This window comes from Lasioglossum baleicum, chromosome 2 (genome assembly GCF_051020765.1).
Source record: "Lasioglossum baleicum chromosome 2, iyLasBale1, whole genome shotgun sequence".
Lineage (NCBI taxonomy): Eukaryota > Metazoa > Arthropoda > Insecta > Hymenoptera > Halictidae > Lasioglossum > Lasioglossum baleicum.
In genome coordinates, this window is record NC_134930.1 from 11,800,678 (window position 1) to 11,820,586 (window position 19,909).

Consider the following 19,909-nt stretch of genomic DNA (forward strand, 5'->3'; position numbering starts at 1 on the left):
GTCTTTAAATTCTTTTAATGTCTTTTTAGTTTTGTATTTGACCTATTCACTTTTGTCATACACGCAAAAATCTGTGTTGGGATATTGTAAATTGAAAGACAATTGAAAGTTGTTTTAGTTGTCTGATTGTTTAGACGATGTTTTCATTTATTCGAACATTGTGAACTAAAATAAAATGAGGAGAGTAACATTGTACTCTGAATACTACAAATTATTACACTGGAAAAGTTTAATGAACATCGTACATCAAAATGGAACTGAAATAATTCACCTAACTACAGACTATCTTCCTCCATAAATCATAAACTCTGATCTCATATTTTTGGCCGGTAATGTAATTCGCTCTGGCCTGCATAAAATGTAGATCATTTTACATCATGTTACATCGTTTGTAATTAGTGTCTTGAAATGTAATCATGCAAAAATTATTTAAATACGAAATTGATCATTAGAGTTTAAGAGATCAGGTTTTAAGTGCCACTCGAATAATTTTGTTTTGGACAATGTAATCTCACCTTAATCTCATTATCTCATCCCTTTAATACTAAATTATTTCTTAACATCTTGTTTGCGTACTTAATTCTCAGTTTTTCTTATTTTGTACCTTGTCCTATTTCCCTGCGTATAACTTTATATTTTTGCTTAAATCCATTACCGCTTAATAAATAAGGGTAAGCTTTTCCTTACGGGATCAGAAATTTTTGCCTTTCTCCTATAAATAATTGTCTATTTTAAAGCTACTGAAAGTGTCGTGCGAGATATGATATCAGTTTTATATCGATAAAATTAAGAAAATCATATAAAATGGAAACATTTCAGGCCGGAAGAAAAACTTTTGAATTAGAATAGCTTCGAATGCAAAGGGTTAAAACAGTAAAAATATTTGAAAATTTCAAAGATACTGGTATATTATTTCCAACCTATTAAATATATTAAGAAAAGAGATAAATTTCTATTTCACTCCCATCTGTTGTAATTCGCATAAAAAAATATTATTTTGCATATAAATCCGCTGTGTAGTAGTAATGATATTACATGCAAGATCATATTGATTAGGCAAATAAATGCATCACAACATAGTAAAACATTTCCGAATAAAAGCAACAATACCTGTATTTTATATATTTTAATTTAACCGAGTAAAAGTTGCGTCCAAACCTTCCAATATACGAAAAGACTTCATAATCAACCCATATTAGAGAAATGGAACCAATCTCCACCCTTTTTCAATCACAGCAAACAGCAAATAGAGAAAATAAAAATCGACCAAATACCGAATAGATGCAAAAACAGCATAGCATGTATGAGTCTAAGAAGCGTTTCGAACTGCTTCACAAATGCGAATGCAATCGGAAGTTTCGAGATGTACGTGTGCATGGAATGGCGATATTTCGGTCAGCAATTACTGCGATCGGAAATGAAAGGGACGCCATTGCGAGTTCCTATTGAATGAGGCTTTCCAGGTAAATCGATGTCAGTTTTGGTAAATTTGATTCTCACAGAGCACCAATTTATTAAGACGTCGTGAAATAGGTTGAAGAGGTCGGAAGTGAGCGTCGATTGCTCAGGAAATTCGGGGAAACTTGATAGAAACGCTTATCGAGCAATCATGAGAGTATTTATTGAAACGACCTAGACAAATATAAACTGAATTTCCGGGAAATCCCATTTCACATCATCAAAAATATAGAACGCTCAGATTTCAACGCTAAACCTACCACCGCCCAGATGACCGATTTTGTGTATTTTATTTCACGATTATTTAAATTATAGACATCTTTTTGCAGGAAATGGTTTACTAAAGATTTTTTCATTCAAGTACGTATTAATCATTTATGTCGTTTTGTAAGGCAACATGTCAGTCACTGTTAGGTCTCGGTATGTTTAGTTAATTATCAAGAGTTATCAGTATACATATAGAGACTGCGGATTTTATGAATTTGTCGCAAAAATGGATTTGTACAATTCAAAACAGTGAACATACTAAAAGGATTTAAGAACATCAGTGATAAATATTTATTTGGCTTCTCTGTTTTGTGATCAATGCAACCATATTTTATTTTGCACAAAGATCCGCAGTCTAGTTATCAGTACACACATTCGAAATAAAAATAAAATGTTCTATAGACGAAGGTCTTTTAAAACTCTATGGATACGAAACTCGCGAAATGACTAGTTCTTTATTTGACTACTACTGAAACAGTAAACACGAATTGACGGACTATGATGGAATATGTTTCCTCAGAAAAGCATCTGATACAATAAAAATCGTAGAAAATTTACATAAATTCGATATTGTCATTCTTAAAAAGCAAACAGCATTTTTAAGTGTTAGTTTTACTACAGCATCGAATTCTTGAAGCTGCGAACGAATAGATTAACTAGATGATTTATTAAGTATTTCAGTATTTCAAAAAATTCTCGTTCGCAGTGGATTAAAACATCCATCCTTGCGCAACATTTTTTAAAAAACCTTAATTAAATTAAAACCTTAGACATCGTGCATATCATAAAACATCAGCTAAACAGACTCTTGAGCCTTCCTGTACTCAAATACGCTTCCTCGCTCGATGAATTCTTGAATGCTCTCTTTTATTAATGGAACCTCTGCGCCGGGTGAACCATAACCACCACCACCAGGACTCTCCAGGATAAACGTGTCCTGCAAACAGAAATCGTCTTAAAGAATAACAACGCTGAATTATTTACAATTTAGAGGATAACTGCTGCAAGTATGCGCGGTACGCGTATACATTGTCTCGGAATTTATTGAAGCCACAAAATATTTTTAGTTTCTGGTAAAAGGGAGCAAATTTGTTCGTCGAATCTTTTATAGTCAGCCCTGCAATGGCACTGTGCCCTCAGACTACAAATTGTGACACGCCTTCTTAAAAATTATCTAATTATGCATAGCTTCAAGCTTAGGTTCAACCATCTTCAGGAAGAAAAATAGTATTGTTTTGTAATTGTGTTAACACTAAAACTATTATGTATTATATGTATACACTTGGGAGCATAATTGATCACACACAGTTTAAATCAGAATAACGATTTTATGAATGGGCCAAACGACTTCAATTTGTCTGTAAAGCTAGAAGAATTAGTTTAGTAAACGTCTAATAAATATGTTGAAAAAATGCATCTGGTCGGAATTGTGAAAAATAACAGTAAAAATTGAATTTTACAACTTTTTAGACAATTTCAATGATATATTTTGTAAACTCGTATTAATTATATGCGTCCCGAAAATTTCATTGAAATTGAATAATTGGTTTACGAATTATGAACGATCAAAAGTGGTAAAAATTATACTATTGTATAACTGCCATTTTTACCACTTTTGATCGTTTATAATTCGTAAACCAATTAACCAATTTCAATGAAATTTTCAGAACGTATATAATTTATACGAGTTTAGAAAACACATCATTGAAATTTTCGTTATTGGCCCAGCTAAAAAAGTTGTAAAAATCAATTTTTACTATTGTTTTTCATTTACTAAACTAATCCTTCTAGTCTTACAGAGAAATTGAAGTCTTTTAGTCCATTAATAAAAAAGTTGTTCTGATTTAATGTGTGTGTGATCAGTTATACTCCTAACTGTAAATTATTTATACAGGGTAAGTCACATAACGTTTGCACCTCAAATATCTTTGTTATTTTCAAAGATGCATTAAATCTCTTCAGCACATAGTTGAATGATAGAACGAGGCTCACACGATACCAGAAAATTTTTATTAGAAATATCAAGGTCACCTTCATTTATTTAAAATGGAACCACCCTTTTTTAAACACCTACAATGATGACCCTTTCATTGCGAATTTAGTGACTATAATTATACAAGGTCATTCAAGGTTTGCTGACAGAGAAAACATATAAGATTTAAAATGTGAGACCAGAATACGTTTATCACAAATTTTACTTGTAGTGTACATACAAAAACAAAAATTTTTTGGTATCGTGTGAGCCCCATTTTACCATTCAACGGTGTCCAATCAGTGTACAGAAAATATTGCTGACGTTACGACTGGCTTCAAGCTAGCTGCCATTACAGGGTTAAACGCAACAGTTAATTTGCAAACTTACATTGGACATCCTCTCAAGAACATTCGAACGAAATGAAGAACTTCACCGCGATCGTGATGCATCGATAACTGCGTCATGATATCGCGAATAATTCGAGTTGGCGGGAGAGTACGCAGCGCAAACGAGTTGCAAACAAGCGGGTCGTACATCGTCGAGATAAAATCTTTATGACCGGGCGCGTAAAACGCGAACGGGTTTCTTCGGCGAACGTTGGAAATCGTAGCGTTTCGAAGTTTATTTTTTGCTATTTTATCGCATGATTTTACAGTATCGCGTAAACTTTGATAGAATTCATATCCGCGCGGCGGCAAATCGTCGACGACCGTTCGGAAAAATTGTGTTCGTGTTGCCTACCCCTGGACAAACTGTCACCGCAGTCTTCGGGCCCAAGTTGATCTTTCTGCCATCGGCTCTGCGCAATGTGTTCCTCCCCCGCTCGCCTGGCGATCCTCCGGCTAGACCAGGAGGATTGTGCACCCTTCTCTCTGTTAACACTGAGAGCGTCACCGGTGTCCTACAAACAATAAATGAGTTACGAATTATTTATTGAAACTGCTGATCACATGTCTTCACCTTTAAAGATGAGTTAATTTGTCGTTCTAGTACCCTACCACTTTTTAAACACTATTAAATTTCTCATTCACTTAAGGAATAAATCTTCCACTTAATTGTGTCATAGTGTCCATATCGGTATAAACTATATGTATAGTCTGCTTTTAACCACTGGTCCTATTTCTCTAACATTAATTTCTAATTTTAACCCAACAGAAAATATACTGTTACATTTACGTGAATCACCTTGAATACAACATTTAGGAAATCTATAACTTTGCATCGTTAAATTTTTATGGTATACTATAAATGTGGTACGTTTCATTTAATGATATGGATCTTTATGCATTTACAGCAAAATTGAGTAGATGAACGTCAAAATTGTTGGAAAATTTTTAAAATTGAAGATGTCACTATATTTTCTCCTCTATTAAAAGTAGATTTCTCCTCTTTAAAATCATTAAGGGAAGAAATAACATTCAATTTAGTTTCTATTTCTTTGAATCGATGCAGACAATTTTTAGTTTGCCTAAAGATCCGCAGTCTAATTACACGGTCCAACAAATTTCAACTTTTCTTTGACGTTTCGATTCTCAGTATGCGATTCTTATAGAGTTTCTCGCGCTGATTCCGAATCTGCCCATAATTTTTCTCATAGACACACACACACAGTTTCTGAGAAATTTGAGTTTGAAAAAAAGACATGTTTTTCAATTTTAAACAAATATTGTGATGTTATGATAAAATTTGGAACGTCGACGTTTTTTTTCGAACCAGAAAGCAAAATATCTTCGCCCGACATGACTTACTGCCAGTGGCGCTTAGCACTAGAACGGTGGTTCGCCGCGCCGTATCTCGTCGAACATTCCTAAAATTAAGGGCAGATTCGGAATCAGCGCGAAAAACTCTATAAGAATCGCATAGTGAGAATCGAAACGTTTTTTGGCTGTTGCACAGTGTTATTAGCCTTTTTATTGAAGATGACAAGTTAATTCGTCATAGTATCCATACTGGTTTGAACTAAATTGTATTTTTGTTGATCGTGTCAGAATTTTTGTTATCGCTATTTTACTTGTCTTCCGTTACGTCTTCGTGCATGTTCACAACTGCAAAGTCACTCGGCTGAACGGTTCAACACCGAAATGATAATGAACCTGTTAATTACCTAAACATCATTTCTCGAACAACACCATCGCCACCGCGATGAGCGCCATCACCTCCACTTCCGGGACGCAGAGAAAACTTATTCAGAATGACAGGGTAGCGAAGCTCCAGTATTTCTGCATCGGTAATCCTAGTGTTGGTCATATGAGTGTGAACTCCTCCTCTACCATCCCACGTTGGACCCTTTACAATTATAAAAAGTGAAAAATTGTACCTATACAATATTATACAAATGTAATAGGTATGTTCAGATGTAAAAGAATGTATTATTGATAGGGAAAAGCCTGTAAGCCGAGTCTTTTATCATGGCCAGGAGGCTGACATAAATGACTGTTCTAGAAAGGAAAGCGTCTTACAGCTCCGCTGCCTCCAGCAACAGTTTCATAGTATCCCCATTCCTCTGTGCCCAATGTAATATTGTTCATGCAACCCTGTGATGCTGCGCAGGAGCCAAATGCTTGTAGAATTACATCCACGACACGTTGTGACGTGAGAACGTTACCACCAACAACTGCAGCTTCTTCCGATGGGTCCAACAGGGAGCCTTTCGGAATAATTACCTTCACTGGCTTCAAACAACCCTGAAAATAGGTTTAATCCGTTCCATAAAATTGTTAATATCATTAGAAAGTAAATATATAGTCTTAACAACAATCCTTGAAAATTTCATTAAATAATTTTTAGAACCAATGGAACCAGAAAATGACATCCATGATGTCGATGATATCTAGACCAGGTCTCTTTATGCAAAGCCTAAATTTTACGCATCAATTAGATAGTCGTCGTTTTAGTTTTTCTGTTAATCAAGAAGAGACATTACAGTCAAATAGAGACATTACCGAATTATTAAATAAAGACATTACCAAGCTGTGAATTTCATGCATTTATTATAAAATTGAATAGTTGTTTGCAATAGTTGATAGTTGTAATTATTACAAGATAGGGGAGCTAAATAAAAGTTTGTTTCTTTCTATCAACTATTCAATTTTATAATACATGCATAAAATTCACAGCTTGATTAAACAGAAGAATTAGAACGACGACTATGATATTGTGACAGCATCACAGCTGACCTTGGAAACAGTAGTCTCAGAAAAATATTTGCATAGCGATGTAGTTTCAAAGAAGGTACAATGTAATTTTGTTAGATTAACACACATCTCATCTTCTAGATACATAAACTATTATAATCAAGAATAATTATGCTTTAATACCTGGTTAAGCGGAACATCTCGACCCACAATGCACCGCAGACAATAAATCAACGCAGACAAAGTAATCGCGCGAGGTGCATTGCAATTTCCCCAGACTTCATAACCCGTGCCACTGTAGACGTGATTTCTCAGTTAAAATTGCAACGATTTTCATCGGAACTTTTAATTAACATTTATGAAAACTCACGTGAAATCACAGACAGCTTCGCCTCTCTCGATATCGATATCAAGAGCGAATTTAATCGCGCTTCCATCGTCCATATAATCCACTGCTGTTGCGACGGTACTTCCGGTTTCCACGAGCAGCTTTCTTCCAACTGATCTCAGCATGTCCCTCACTGCCGTTTCCGCATTTTGTTGAATGTGACCCATGTAGGCTTGCACGACGTCTAGCCCGTAGATATCAATCAATTCGTTGACCAGCAGCGAGCCCTGAATTTGTAGAAATTTGTTGAGTGAGACTCGTAAGAAAGTTTATGCATTTGTGACAACAATGAGTAGGTGTCGTTTGAACCAGTAAACACATTAGAAGAACTTTAAGACTTTATATTGTTCACAACTTATTAAACATATTAAGAACAAAAATTGATTTCTATTTCACTCCAGTTGTTTTGCATAAAAATTGCATGCATCGATTACGATGAATAGGAACGAAACACAAGGTCCTTTCGTCTTTCAATAATTTCGATAAGCTGAGATCAGAATTGGGAAAAAAATTTATTGAAATAAAAATTACGAATAAAGTGGGTGTAGAACCCACTTGGGAAAAAGCCACTTTATTCGAAATTTTTATTTGAATAAAATGTTTGCCCAACTCTGGCTAAGATTAATGCATTGGACCTCTAAAATGTTTTAATCTGTTTCCTGCTTTAGATTGCACCCACTCATATTTACCATAAATACGTAAAATTCGCAGTCTAATGATTAGTTTGTCGCCAATTGGTCACCTTGTGATTAGCCGCGATCTGCGCTTTCAAATCGCTCAGATTGTCGGAGAGATTCCTGGCCCCAGAACTTCCTGGAATCTTTCCAGGAGCCATTAACTCTTCTGTCAGTTCTTTCTCGCGGAGCACGCCATTGTGCACCAACAGGAAGCTCTTGAAAGCAGCTCCTTCCTGTCAGACAAATCCTCTTACTATCGAAAACATTTTAAGACTGCATATACTAGTGGGGATTGTTCAAATTGAACTTCGCGGAACAATGAATTTTTCCAATGATTTACGTAGAAATGCTCTACTGGAAATGCTAGAAGATTTCGTAAAGTAACGAAAGGTACAGTGCAAGCAAGAATTGCACGAACGTATAAAAATTTGCTTTTTTTCTTCATATTCATCCGTTTCAAACAGTTATACTCAAACTAATAACTAACTCTATACCCAAACTAACTAACTCTATACTCAGGCAAACCAACTATATCTCTATTCTTTGAATCTCTCATAAATAGTTTATGAAATAGTTCCGATAATAATTAAAATCATACCTGAAGTAACATAGTTGAATGTGGTGGCATGGAGCCTGGGGTAATTCCTCCGATGTCAGCGTGATGACCTCTACTAGCCACGAAGAACACCGGTTTCTCTACCTCCCTGTACATAATTACGTACAATCTCAAACCGTTATTACATCTAATGAATTACTTAAGGGGGTAGACTCGTGTCAAAGATGGGGTTTTTCAGTAGTCAAAAGCGCTAGATAAAGATCAATCTAGGTCGCAATCACCCCCACAAGTCCTATTTTTACATTTACGAGGCGTAATTTGCATTATTCGGCAGCATGTAGCTGTCGCAGCTTTATGAAAATAGCTACATGTGCACCCGTATGCTTCCGAATAATGCAAATTACGTCCGTAAACGTAAAAATAAAACCTTTGAGAGCATCGCCGCCTAGATTGATCTTTTATCTAGCCTTTTTGACTACTGAAAAACCCGATCTTGAAATGAAACTTGTGTTATAAATACAATTAAGAATATTTGGAGATTATTAGGAAAATGCAAAAAAATAAATTCATGCAAGGGTTGCTGGAAATCATCCATCTCATATCCGGTACAACAGATTCATGCATGTTCAAAAGTTGAATGAATAATTAATAAATATATTTTTTTAATGAATCATAATGTACGTGGTACGGTAAGCCTAAATGGCTTAACTTAATCCAATGGCTGTCATATCAAAAAGTTTTTAAAGAACCTAAATAATAATTTCAAAAGAAATGATAAAATACAAAAATTGACTAAGAAGTCTTAAGCTGTGGATCATAAATTTCTAAAAGCTATTAACACTGGATAACTAATCTTTCGTGAAAACGGCGACTGAAACATTTCAATCACGTAATATAAGTATACATATAGACAGTGATCTTTATGCAAAATAAAATTTTTCTACCCGACTGGGTTCTTCTTAAAATGTTTAATAGGTTAAAATAATATAACAGTATTCTTAAATTCTTCGAATGTTTCTACTGTTTTACATTGCACCTACTCATTCTTGTCATAAATGCATAAAGTCCGCTGTCTAGATATAAGATATTGTAGAAGATGTTGATAAAAATATTGATATAAGATATTGATATAAGATTGTAATAAGACGATCCGTTAACTGTTTCAATTAATAAATTCAATACCAAATAAAGCTATTTCCCTTCATTGTTTCTCGATAGAAGAAGATGTTTCTGCTGCTCAATACAACAGTTTTAATCATATTCGTGTATTTAAAAATCGAAGAGAAAGAATTACTTGTAAAATACTGGAGTGATGACAGTGAGATCCGGAAGATGGGAGCCACCCGCCGAGGGATGATTCGCGAGTATGACGTCTCCCCTCGAGAACTCGCCCTTGAAGATTCTCATTTGATACTGCACCGTCTCCTGCATAGCACCTAGATGCACCGGTATATGGGGTGCATTGGAAACCAGTCCCCCATCCGGTCCGAAAACGGCGCAGGAGAAGTCCAGTCGTTCCTTTATGTTCGTCGAGATTGACGTTCTCTGTAGGATCCTTCGAGAAGTCAATTTGTAAGACTCTTGAGTAGAGCAGAAGCTTCTCTTAAAATGCATCTTATCGTTCGGTGTACCTGCCCATCTGCTCGGCGATACTCATGAATCGATGAGAGAAGATGCTGAGCTGTATAGCATCCAACTCGGTCGTGACCTCCGTCTTCAGGCCTTGACCGATCGTGATCTTGACATCTCCGCGAGAAGTGATCGACGCTGTGCAATCGGGCTCGATCAGAAGAGTGCTCAGGCTGTCCATTACGATTGCTGGTCCAAGGATCCTGTGGCCAGGCGACAACGACGCTAATTGGTACACATTTGTCTCCAAGTAGCCGTTCTCGAAATAGACCATGGATGTCTGAAAAGAGATTTTGTGTTACCCACGTGGTCTTTTCAATTTTTATGAAACTCACGCACAGTCCACGAAATTATCATAGTTCCATGCGTAATTCCTTTGTAGTTTTAAAAACACAAATACAATTAAATTATCTCTGTTATATTAAGTTGATTACGAACGTATCTGAATAGTTTCAAAATAAAATACTTTTTCTTTTAAGTAATTAATTTAAAATATATGTATGTATTTCTGATGGAAGATAAGATTTTTAAAATTTTATGGATACGAAATTGGTATAATACCTCATACAATACCGAAATGTTTAGTAATTATTTAGATACTGACATATTTAATAATGTAAACAATATTTCGAATAATGTCACCATTCGAGTGCTAAGGGTTGATCTGTTTCAGCTAGAATACAACAGCCGGTTATCTTTTTGAAAGATTTTCAATAATGAATTTGTAATGAAATTAAACTAACACTAACAATAATATATGAAATTAACACAACAGAAATTGTACATAGAATATACCTTGTATCTTATTGGAAATTCACAGTGCCACCTACTACATTTCTTACTTTTTGTGTTCATTGTTACTTGCCTTTTCTATCTTTGGAGGATTTTCAGACGGTGATAGCTCAGGATCTGCGTCTACGTCAGTTTTCCCTACACCCCTCATTCTTACATCGCTCACCAAAATTTTCCGATTCGGCATAGTGAAACCAAACTCCGTCTGATACCTTCACCAAGCAGAATCATCAGTGTTCAATATGATCAACACTATTTTAACACAGAAAACTTTACCTTTCTAAGAAAGTTGTAAGGAAATCACCATGTCTCGTGCCCTCAACGCTGCTCTTTTGACTCGGTGTGCACATTAGCGCACAATCTGTCCCCTGATAACGCAGATGCAAAAATGGTTGAGTGATTATGTGAGACTCGGCGAACCCTTGCTTCGATAGTTTGGCTCGAACTTTCTTTTCTAGAGCGTCTAATCGCTGATCCAGGCGAGCAAAGGATTCTAGGTGCAAAGAAAATAAGTTTCACACAATTAACACTAAAGCTACTTGATAAGTCAAAATATTTTCTTGAGAAATTTTTTAGTAAATTTCTTTATTGAAGTGCATGTTATTCGATCTCGTTATTATTGTTATGCATGAGTCACATTTAGGGGTCGGTAGTTCTAGCGTTAAAGGAAGAACTTATAAGAAAACTGAGAGGAGTGCTTGCGGAATTGTTTTGAAACATACCATTTTCATAAACTTCAGCGCTGGGTTCTTGTGCCTCTTCTACCACGTCAGCTAACGCCATGCCGTAAGCAGACAAAATCCCTGCATATTTGTGAACGAAAACTGTGCCCATACCAAGTGAACGTGCTATGGCACAGGCATGTTGTCCTCCGGCACCTCCGAAACAAGCTAAAACATGGCGCGAAGTGTCGTATCCTTTTGCCTATAAATAGTATAAAGTAAGAAAACAATTTTGAAAGTGGTCCTTATAATGACAAACTTTCACACACCTGCGTTAAAGCTCTAATTGGTCTACACATCGTTTCATTCGCTACCCTGACGAAGCCCATCGCCACTTCCTCGGCTGTCATCTTCTTTCTCGAGCTCTGGCCTTCTTTCGCTAGAAATTCGTTTATCTATAAACCAGAGTAAAATGCACTGTTCTCTTAACAATTTCTTAGCAGTCTTCGACATAACAAACTTTCATATTTAGCGCAATAGAACAAGTCTTTTATAAATCGTTGGCTAACCCCTTGCAATTGAATTCTAAGGTTTCTGATTAAAACATTTCATGGTTGATATGGTGAAATGATGGAAAATAAAGTAATTTGTAAAATGGCTGGCTGAATACGAAAGAAATTCTAAGGCAATGGATTAATCGTCTCGTTGCAGCTTTGTAGAAATATTCTATTCCCAAATTCTGTCTGTTCAATGTAGCTATCATCTACATACTTGATCAGTAAGTGCCTCGAACGCCTCCATAGTTCGTGACTTGTCCAGCGGTTCATTTTCGTCCGGCCCGAATATTTTCGGGAAGTACTCGGGTAGTAGCCTTCCCAAAGCTAGATTCGCATCGGTCACAGCCAGAGGGCCATTCTTCTTGTAGCATGCTGGTCCAGGATGGGCACCTGCGCTTCTAGGTCCAACCTCGAAGAGTCCCGACCTGAAGAAAAGCATCGATCCACCTCCTGCCGCAACTGTGTTCACGTCCAACTTTAACCGAATTCCGTGATGTTTGAGATTGTTGAGATTTGAAATTACTTTTCTCAGACAACGACTGATTCAAGCTTCTCTATTTTTGCTACTAGATCGGCTAGAACTTCCTCACTGACTGTAGATTTATTTTGTAAGACCACCTGTTTATAGCTATTCGCCGTTTTAGTTGTCAATTTTTTCAAACATCTTATTGAAAAGTACTTCTTGTAGACATTAGTCTTCCCGTTGTTTCTAAGATAACAGCTATTCACTTAATTTAATCACCACAAATTGAGTAATTGAACAACGATTTAGATATTCTGGATCAGAATCAATGCAGGCACAATGCTCTACTAAAATAATTAAGAGAAGCAACAATTTTTTATTCAATTTTTGTTTCTACAAGAAGACCATTTAAAATTGCAAAAAAGGCGCCTGTGACCGCCAAAAATGAATTTGACGGGTTTTCTGTATGTTGTATGCTAACTGTACAAGGTGTATAAAAAGTAATGGTCATTTTTAACCATTTTTACCATCTTGTTACGAATAAATCTATCTTTGATATACGATTTTCAAATAATCCAAGAAAGACAAACTCGAAAATTCTTTTCAAGTGCAGGGTGTATAAAAAGCCAGTCTATACCTCTGGATCGGTGGACATTTGTAAAACAAACTTGCCGCAAAATTGTTGTTAAGGTTGTTTTTACATTAACACCTTCTACTCATCGGGAAGAGAAAAAGTTTGAAAGGAACCATATGTCGCAAACAAATAGTTATTGAGACATAAGCTGTTGAAGCTTTTGCAAAATTTGATTGTATGGAGTTATACGTATTGACAAAAGCCTACTACGTACTACAGTCCACGTGATCGTGTCGATGAGACAGAACATAATCGGTTCGTGCTTCGAGACGATCGAAATTCAAAGAGACATTCGTCGTTAGGCCCTTACCAGATCATTTTGTTTCCCTGCCCATTCAGATCATACATTTGAAGTTGAAAATTAATATGAAACAAAATCTTATACATATGCAGGGTGAGGCGCCTAAGACTTAGACCGAAAATATCTCCGTTGTATTACTAAAAATACGATGAAACTTTAATTGTTTGTATCTTTAAAACTATTGAGTAACTACACCTAATATTTTGCATACATAATTAGGCATCCATATACTATCATCTCACAAAAAATCTCCTTCCCTTGTTAGACGCCACACCCTGTATATAACCGCAAAGAACGTAATAGCAACGCACGAAACGCATGAAAACCGCACGCTTATCGGCTCCGAACTGGCCGATTATTTTACAACCACCGCGTTCCGACAATATCAACCCTATCCGATAAACAACACGTGTGATAGACCCGCCGAAGCGACGAGCGGACATACACTCATAAATCACGCCATTGACGACCGAAGACAATAAGAAAAGGAATTTCCTTGACAGTTTCCCAGTCGTCAACCTTTTTTTTTATTGTTAAGGGTGATGGAAAAAATACATTTTTACGTACATCCCCAAGGGGGATAGTGTGGGGCTCAGGGGATCGGGTGGTCGTATCCCCCACTACCCACTAAAAAAAACCATCACCCAGGACTTACGCCCTTTCCTCCCTCAACCTCCGGCTCGCGTGAGGAACAACCGGGGCCCCGCTGTTCGCATTTCTCCCGTCTGACCAAATATGCGAGCTGGCTCCACTCATGTGTTCCCACTCCTCAACCTAATGTCCTTCCGGCCAGGGCTTCGGAGTCGGTAGACAAAATTCTTAACTCCAACTCCGACTCCTACTCCTCTTTTTTTTTTACCTCCGACTCCGAATCCGACACCGACTCCGACGCCGATTTCGACTCCGACTCTCCAAATTGAAAAAATATGTACTCAAAATAATTAAGAGTTGTAATAAAACTGAATAAATAATCGAAATATTGTATTAAAGTCTAAGAATATGGAACAGATAACTCTGATACAACACAACACGACTATTACTTTCTCACTTTCAGGAAACAGTTAGAAAATACTACTACCGTAACTTTAACTGTTTCTCCTCTACATAGTGCCGAGGTATATACATATACAATACGTCTATACTGTAGCTCGAATATTAGCAAGTTATTTATGTATACATAAATCTATTAATGATTTATAAAACAAAAGAGCCAGAGTTGGAGTCAGAGTCGATATATTTTTTTCTGACTCCGACTCCGACTCCGAAGCCCTGCTTCCGGCACACCCGCGTCCAATTATCAAAAGCTACATTTCCCCACCGAAATCCACCCTTAACCCGCAGTACTGTTTTGATCGTGGTCGGAGTAAGTGTGTTGTGTAGTGTTTATGATTGTGTAGAAGAGTTTTCTGCTTCACAATTATTAAGATGTATTTGCATAAATGACAGTGTCCTGTGTATCCGACGGATGAACAGAAGAATCTGAAAGATTTGTAAGTACCTAAACTTTACATTAGTACATTATAATGTAGTACTCTCATATTTTGCAACTTCAAATTAATGATCTGAATGGGCAGGGGAACGATGACTTGGTAAAGGCCTAGCGACGAATGTCCCTATAAATTTCGTTTCTCTCGAGGCACGCACAGGATCATGTTCTGTATCGTCGACACGGTTAGGTGGATTGTAGTAGTAGGCTTTTGTCGATGCGTATAACTTCACACAATTTTGGAATCATTTCAACAGCTTATATCTGAATAACTATTTGTTTGCGACATATGGTTCCTTTCAAACTTTGGGTAAACTTTACTTTACCGGACACAAAATTTGTGGCTTTCTCCTATAAATTATGATGTATTTGGTGTGTAATCCAGTAGATTTGTATCCGGGGCGGCTGCAGATCGAAGTTTCGATCCTGTAGGATCAATGGTTCAGGAGTTATGCTTGCTTAAAGTTGAAATTCATTATTAATTGTATTAAATACTAAATTCATTATTCTGCTCGGTAAGCGGCTCGCGGTCGTCACTACAAACCAATATGGCGACCCCTTACCTGTCAAAAACACTGCAGATTGCTCAACTTTAAGCAATCATAACTCCTGAACCATTGATCCTACAGGATCGAAACTTCGATCTGCAGTCGCCCCAGGTACAAATCTACCGGATTACGTACCAAATGCATCATAATTTATAGGAGAAAGGCACAAATTTTGAGCCCGGTACAGTAAAGAGTAGCCCAAACTTTTTCTCTTCTCGATGAGTAGAAGGTGTTGATGTAAAAACAAACTTTAACAACAATTTTGCGGCAAGTTTCTCTAACGAATATCCACCGATCCAGAGGTGTAGATTCACCCCTAGGACGGATGACTATTACTTTTCATACACCGTGTACACAATCCTATCATTCGTGAAAACGTAAAATCGGTGTTAATTTAAAATCATCCTAATTAGATGACAAAATGGTACCTGCGCAGCTTGAATCGTTACACCAGCTGTAGTGCTTTCGTATACATGTTCGTAGCTGCCTCCATAACGACTCACGTCCGTCGAAGTTCCACCCATATCGAAACCAATCACTGGTAAATTAGTTTCCTTGCCATAGGTGGTCATCGCGTAGCCAACAACTCCGCCAGCTGGACCGGAAAGTATAGCTCGGGAGCCATTAAATCTGAAAATAATTAAAATGCTACAATCTATGTCTATTTAATCTCATTTTAATTTAATAATAATTTGTTAGTCAGTGTCTCATAATAATTTGTTAGTGTATTGTAAAAATGACTCACGAATTCATTGGTGTCAGTCCCCCGTCGCTCTGCATGAACAGGACGTTCACGCCTTTGAGTTTATCTTTGAACCCTGAGGAGAAGCCCTGAAATAAAGTCGTTGATTATTGTAATTCAAGAGCCAGAAAATCCTCCGAGCACTAACATAAAATTTCCTCTCTGTTTCAAACAAAAGTAACAAACTTTGAACAGTACCTCTAAATAGTGCTTAATGTGTGGCGTCAAATAAGCGTCAGCACAAGCAGTGAAGCCTCTAGGAACGATTCTCGTCATGGGCATGACTTCGTGCGAAAGGGACACCTGAGGGAAGCCAGCTTCCTTCGCCAGTTCACCAACTCTAACTTCGTGTTCAGCAAACCTGACAAAAGCGAAGATAAGTTGCGGAACAGATCATCTGGTACTAATCTATAATGATGGATTGTTATCTGTGGCAGCTGACATGTAACTATGCGCCAGGACCACGGCCAAACTATCGATCCCAGAACGTCGTAGAGCTTCCAGGTCCTTCTTCAACCTCTCCTCGTCAAGTTCTTGCGTTACAAACAAATCCTCGCCTGTGGAACCCTTCACTCTTCGCCATTGTTTATTATCCAAGCAACATCTGCCAGGCAAGGCGGGAATGGCTCTGCTCCTCACTTCTACCACCTTCTCGTAGAGGACTTCCGGTGTTACCACTTTCTGAAAACAAAACATATCAATCCTTTCACTACCGTGGACGATCTCGCTTCCACGATGTCGAAGAAACGATGCTACGGACGAGATATCTCGTCTTAGTTTATTTGTTTTCTTTGTAAATTTGTCGCAAGTAATCAATTTTTAAGACATGTCGTCGTTGGTGGAAGGTGCTTAAAGATGATAAATATAAAATACTCCACATTTTATTTAATTAAAGTTTTTATTGTTTATTTTGTATGGAATGCTTGGAAGCATGGTGAAATGCATAATGTGGTGGAACAATTTTTACAGAAATATCTGCTTTCCTTCCGTAGGCCATTTTTTTTGCAAACTACACATTCTATTGTTGGAGGAGATTTTTTCTGCTAGTTATATTTTTGTATATTGGTTCTTGTACATCGATTACAATTATTCCTCTGCATTCCATACAAAATAAACAATAAAAACTCTAAGAGTGTAAAATATGGAGAATTTTATATTTGTAATCTGTAAGCAGCTTTCACCAACGATGACATGTCTTGAAGATCGATTACGCGTGTCAAAGTTTCAAATAAAACACTTCATATCGATAATAAAGATACACCAGATATTTTTCGTCTATAGCATTATACGACGAAATCACGGTGACAAGATATCTCGTCCATAGCATCGTTTCTTCGACATCGTGGAAACAAGATATATCGTCCATTGTAGTGAAAGGGTTAAACAATCATTGTTCTCCAGCTAATTCTTCTCATACTTTCGGAATGTACCCATTTTATCAGACTCTTTCACAACAATTCGACAAACGTAGTTATATTATAAAGTGTGAAATAGGTTTTTATAAAATTGTGAAAGGAGAGACTGTACACAAGTACTTCCTGAACCATGAAAGATTGAATGGGAAGAAATGATCTAACGAAATGTCTCTAACGTTTAATACTAACCAGGTCAAATATATTTGGCCGTGCTTGGTTTCCAATAAAAAGAAGATCTCTGAAACCCTCGTTTATCAATAGGGCCATCCTTGCGCCTTTTCTTTCCAACAACGCGTTCGTCGCAACGGTAGTTCCCATTCGGATCCATGATATTAACGAAGTATCAATTTCTCCGTCGATCTTCTGTCCAGTCTCCTAAAATTCAGAGCATGTAGAATGTTAATTGTTTTACTCATTTATGACGCAACAGTATAACAGTCAAATAAGACACAAAGCGAGTTGTATTAAAGGCTTTACAAACTTCGCTGACTGCATAAACCTAGTCTAACGACGCTCTACCTATTTGAGGATTCTGTTATAGACAATTGAATTGGTGGCTGGAGCGTATTTTAGCTTTTATTCTTCTCCCACCAAATTCTGCTGTCCTATAAAATTTAAATTTTATATCATCCAACGTTATTCCAGCCAACAATTCAATAATCAAATTGTTACAAAACTATTAAAGATCTCATATCCTTCATAGCTCCAGCCACCAATTCAATTGTTACTTTCAATCCCCGACACGAACCACTGTCAAGAAACGGTTAAAATGTTCTAGTTTGTATAAAAACGATTGCAATTTAATTATTGAATTATTGTAGCTGGAACAATGTTGGGGAAAAAGAAATCCATCATTTCTCCGCTTGAGATAACGTAAAAATAATGGATTTCTTTTTCCCCAACCTAATACAAAATTCAAATTTTACAGGACATCAGGATTTGATGGGAAAACAATAAAAGATTTCACATCCTTCCTTGCTCCAGCCACCAATTCAATTGTTTCTTTCGATTTCCGACTGTCAAAAAACAGCTACAATGTTCTAATTTGTATAAACACGATTGCAATTTAATTATTGAATTATTGGCTGGAACAACCTTAGGTGATATGTATAACGTTCAAATTTTACAGGACAGCAGGATTTGATGGGAGAACAATAAAAGATCTCATCCTTCGTAGCTCCAGCTACCAATTCAATTGTTCCTTTCAATTCCCGACTCGAACCACTGTTAAAAAACAGCTAAAATTGTTCTAATTTGTATAAAGACGATTACGTGACACTACCTGTTCGAGGATCCTGCGGATTCCTTCGCGCGGCGCGTCCTTGTAATTAGCAGGGTCCACAGACAGCAATTTCATCACTCGAATTTTGCCGCCGGGACACCTGGCGTACACGTCGGTAAACGTGCCGCCGCGATCTATGGCGAACTCGAATTTCGCCGAACGCATTTCTCACTTTGATGTAGTGAACAACGACGATTCTGATCGGTCAGCACTGTCCGACGAACGACTAGCTTAGTGAGAGGGACGAATTTTTTGGAGTCACTGAAGACCGTGTCGCGATAACGTTCGATGACGTTTCAAGTACGCGGACATAACACTACGGACATACAGCAGAACAATCCGAATAGTTTGCTCGATCAGCTGACAGCATGTGCGCGTCTCGCAGCCGGCTCTAAATGAGTTGGCAGCGTAGTGGGGATAATTAGAGCAATTTACCGGTCGGAGCTGTCCATAGATGATAACGCTCGCGGCGTGACACTTTCTATTTGTTTTGAGATTACCAGATTCTCGTGTGCGACGCCAACTTACACTGAGTCGACGTATCGGGGATTCTAGTATTTTTCCATTTATCTAGAGCTATGATGGCCGTTGCATAACAGCTTCGGAGGGGCTCGATGTTTGTTCGTGGTTCTCATCCTATCATGGGACACATAACTTTTGTTATGTTCTATTCAGTGTATTGGACGATTGTGTTTATTTCCGACGTGAAAGTGAAGCGGTTAGTCTAGAAGTCACTGGCAATCCGACAAGAGTTTTTGCAATCATCCAATCACCTTTTCTGTGATTTCTCTGTGGGAACATGTTATTTTCGAATCACTGTAATTTGACGTGAAAGTTTATCTTAGGATTGCTAGAGGGCTGTGTTGAATGCAGGAAAATATGATTTGAGAATTTAAAATTATCGTAAGACGTCGGAAACAACTATTTACCAATTATTGCAACC

The 19,909-nt window shown here is 37.2% G+C and overlaps 1 protein-coding gene across 2 annotated transcripts; it reads right to left on the reverse strand.

Moving 5' to 3' along the window:
• Positions 1-1,606: 1,606 nt before the first annotated feature.
• LOC143220849 (5-oxoprolinase) lies at positions 1,607-19,835 on the reverse strand. 2 transcript variants are annotated; one of them, XM_076446447.1, is made up of 21 exons: positions 19,402-19,835; positions 17,874-18,059; positions 16,712-16,950; positions 16,468-16,630; positions 16,273-16,358; positions 15,956-16,157; positions 12,310-12,570; positions 11,868-11,993; positions 11,599-11,800; positions 11,153-11,369; positions 10,950-11,088; positions 10,087-10,364; positions 9,750-10,010; positions 8,498-8,603; positions 7,965-8,132; positions 7,205-7,449; positions 7,018-7,129; positions 6,160-6,384; positions 5,805-5,986; positions 4,442-4,601; positions 1,607-2,662 (listed from the first exon to the last, which is right to left on the reverse strand). In XM_076446447.1, the coding sequence occupies exons 2-21, from the start codon at positions 18,000-18,002 to the stop codon at positions 2,522-2,524; spliced, it is 3,642 nt and encodes a 1,213-aa protein (XP_076302562.1). In that variant the 5' UTR covers positions 18,003-18,059; positions 19,402-19,835; the 3' UTR covers positions 1,607-2,521. The 2 variants fall into 2 exon arrangements, with proteins under 2 accessions (XP_076302562.1, XP_076302558.1); XM_076446443.1 differs by having other exon boundaries at positions 18,967-19,835.
• Positions 19,836-19,909: the final 74 nt, after the last annotated feature.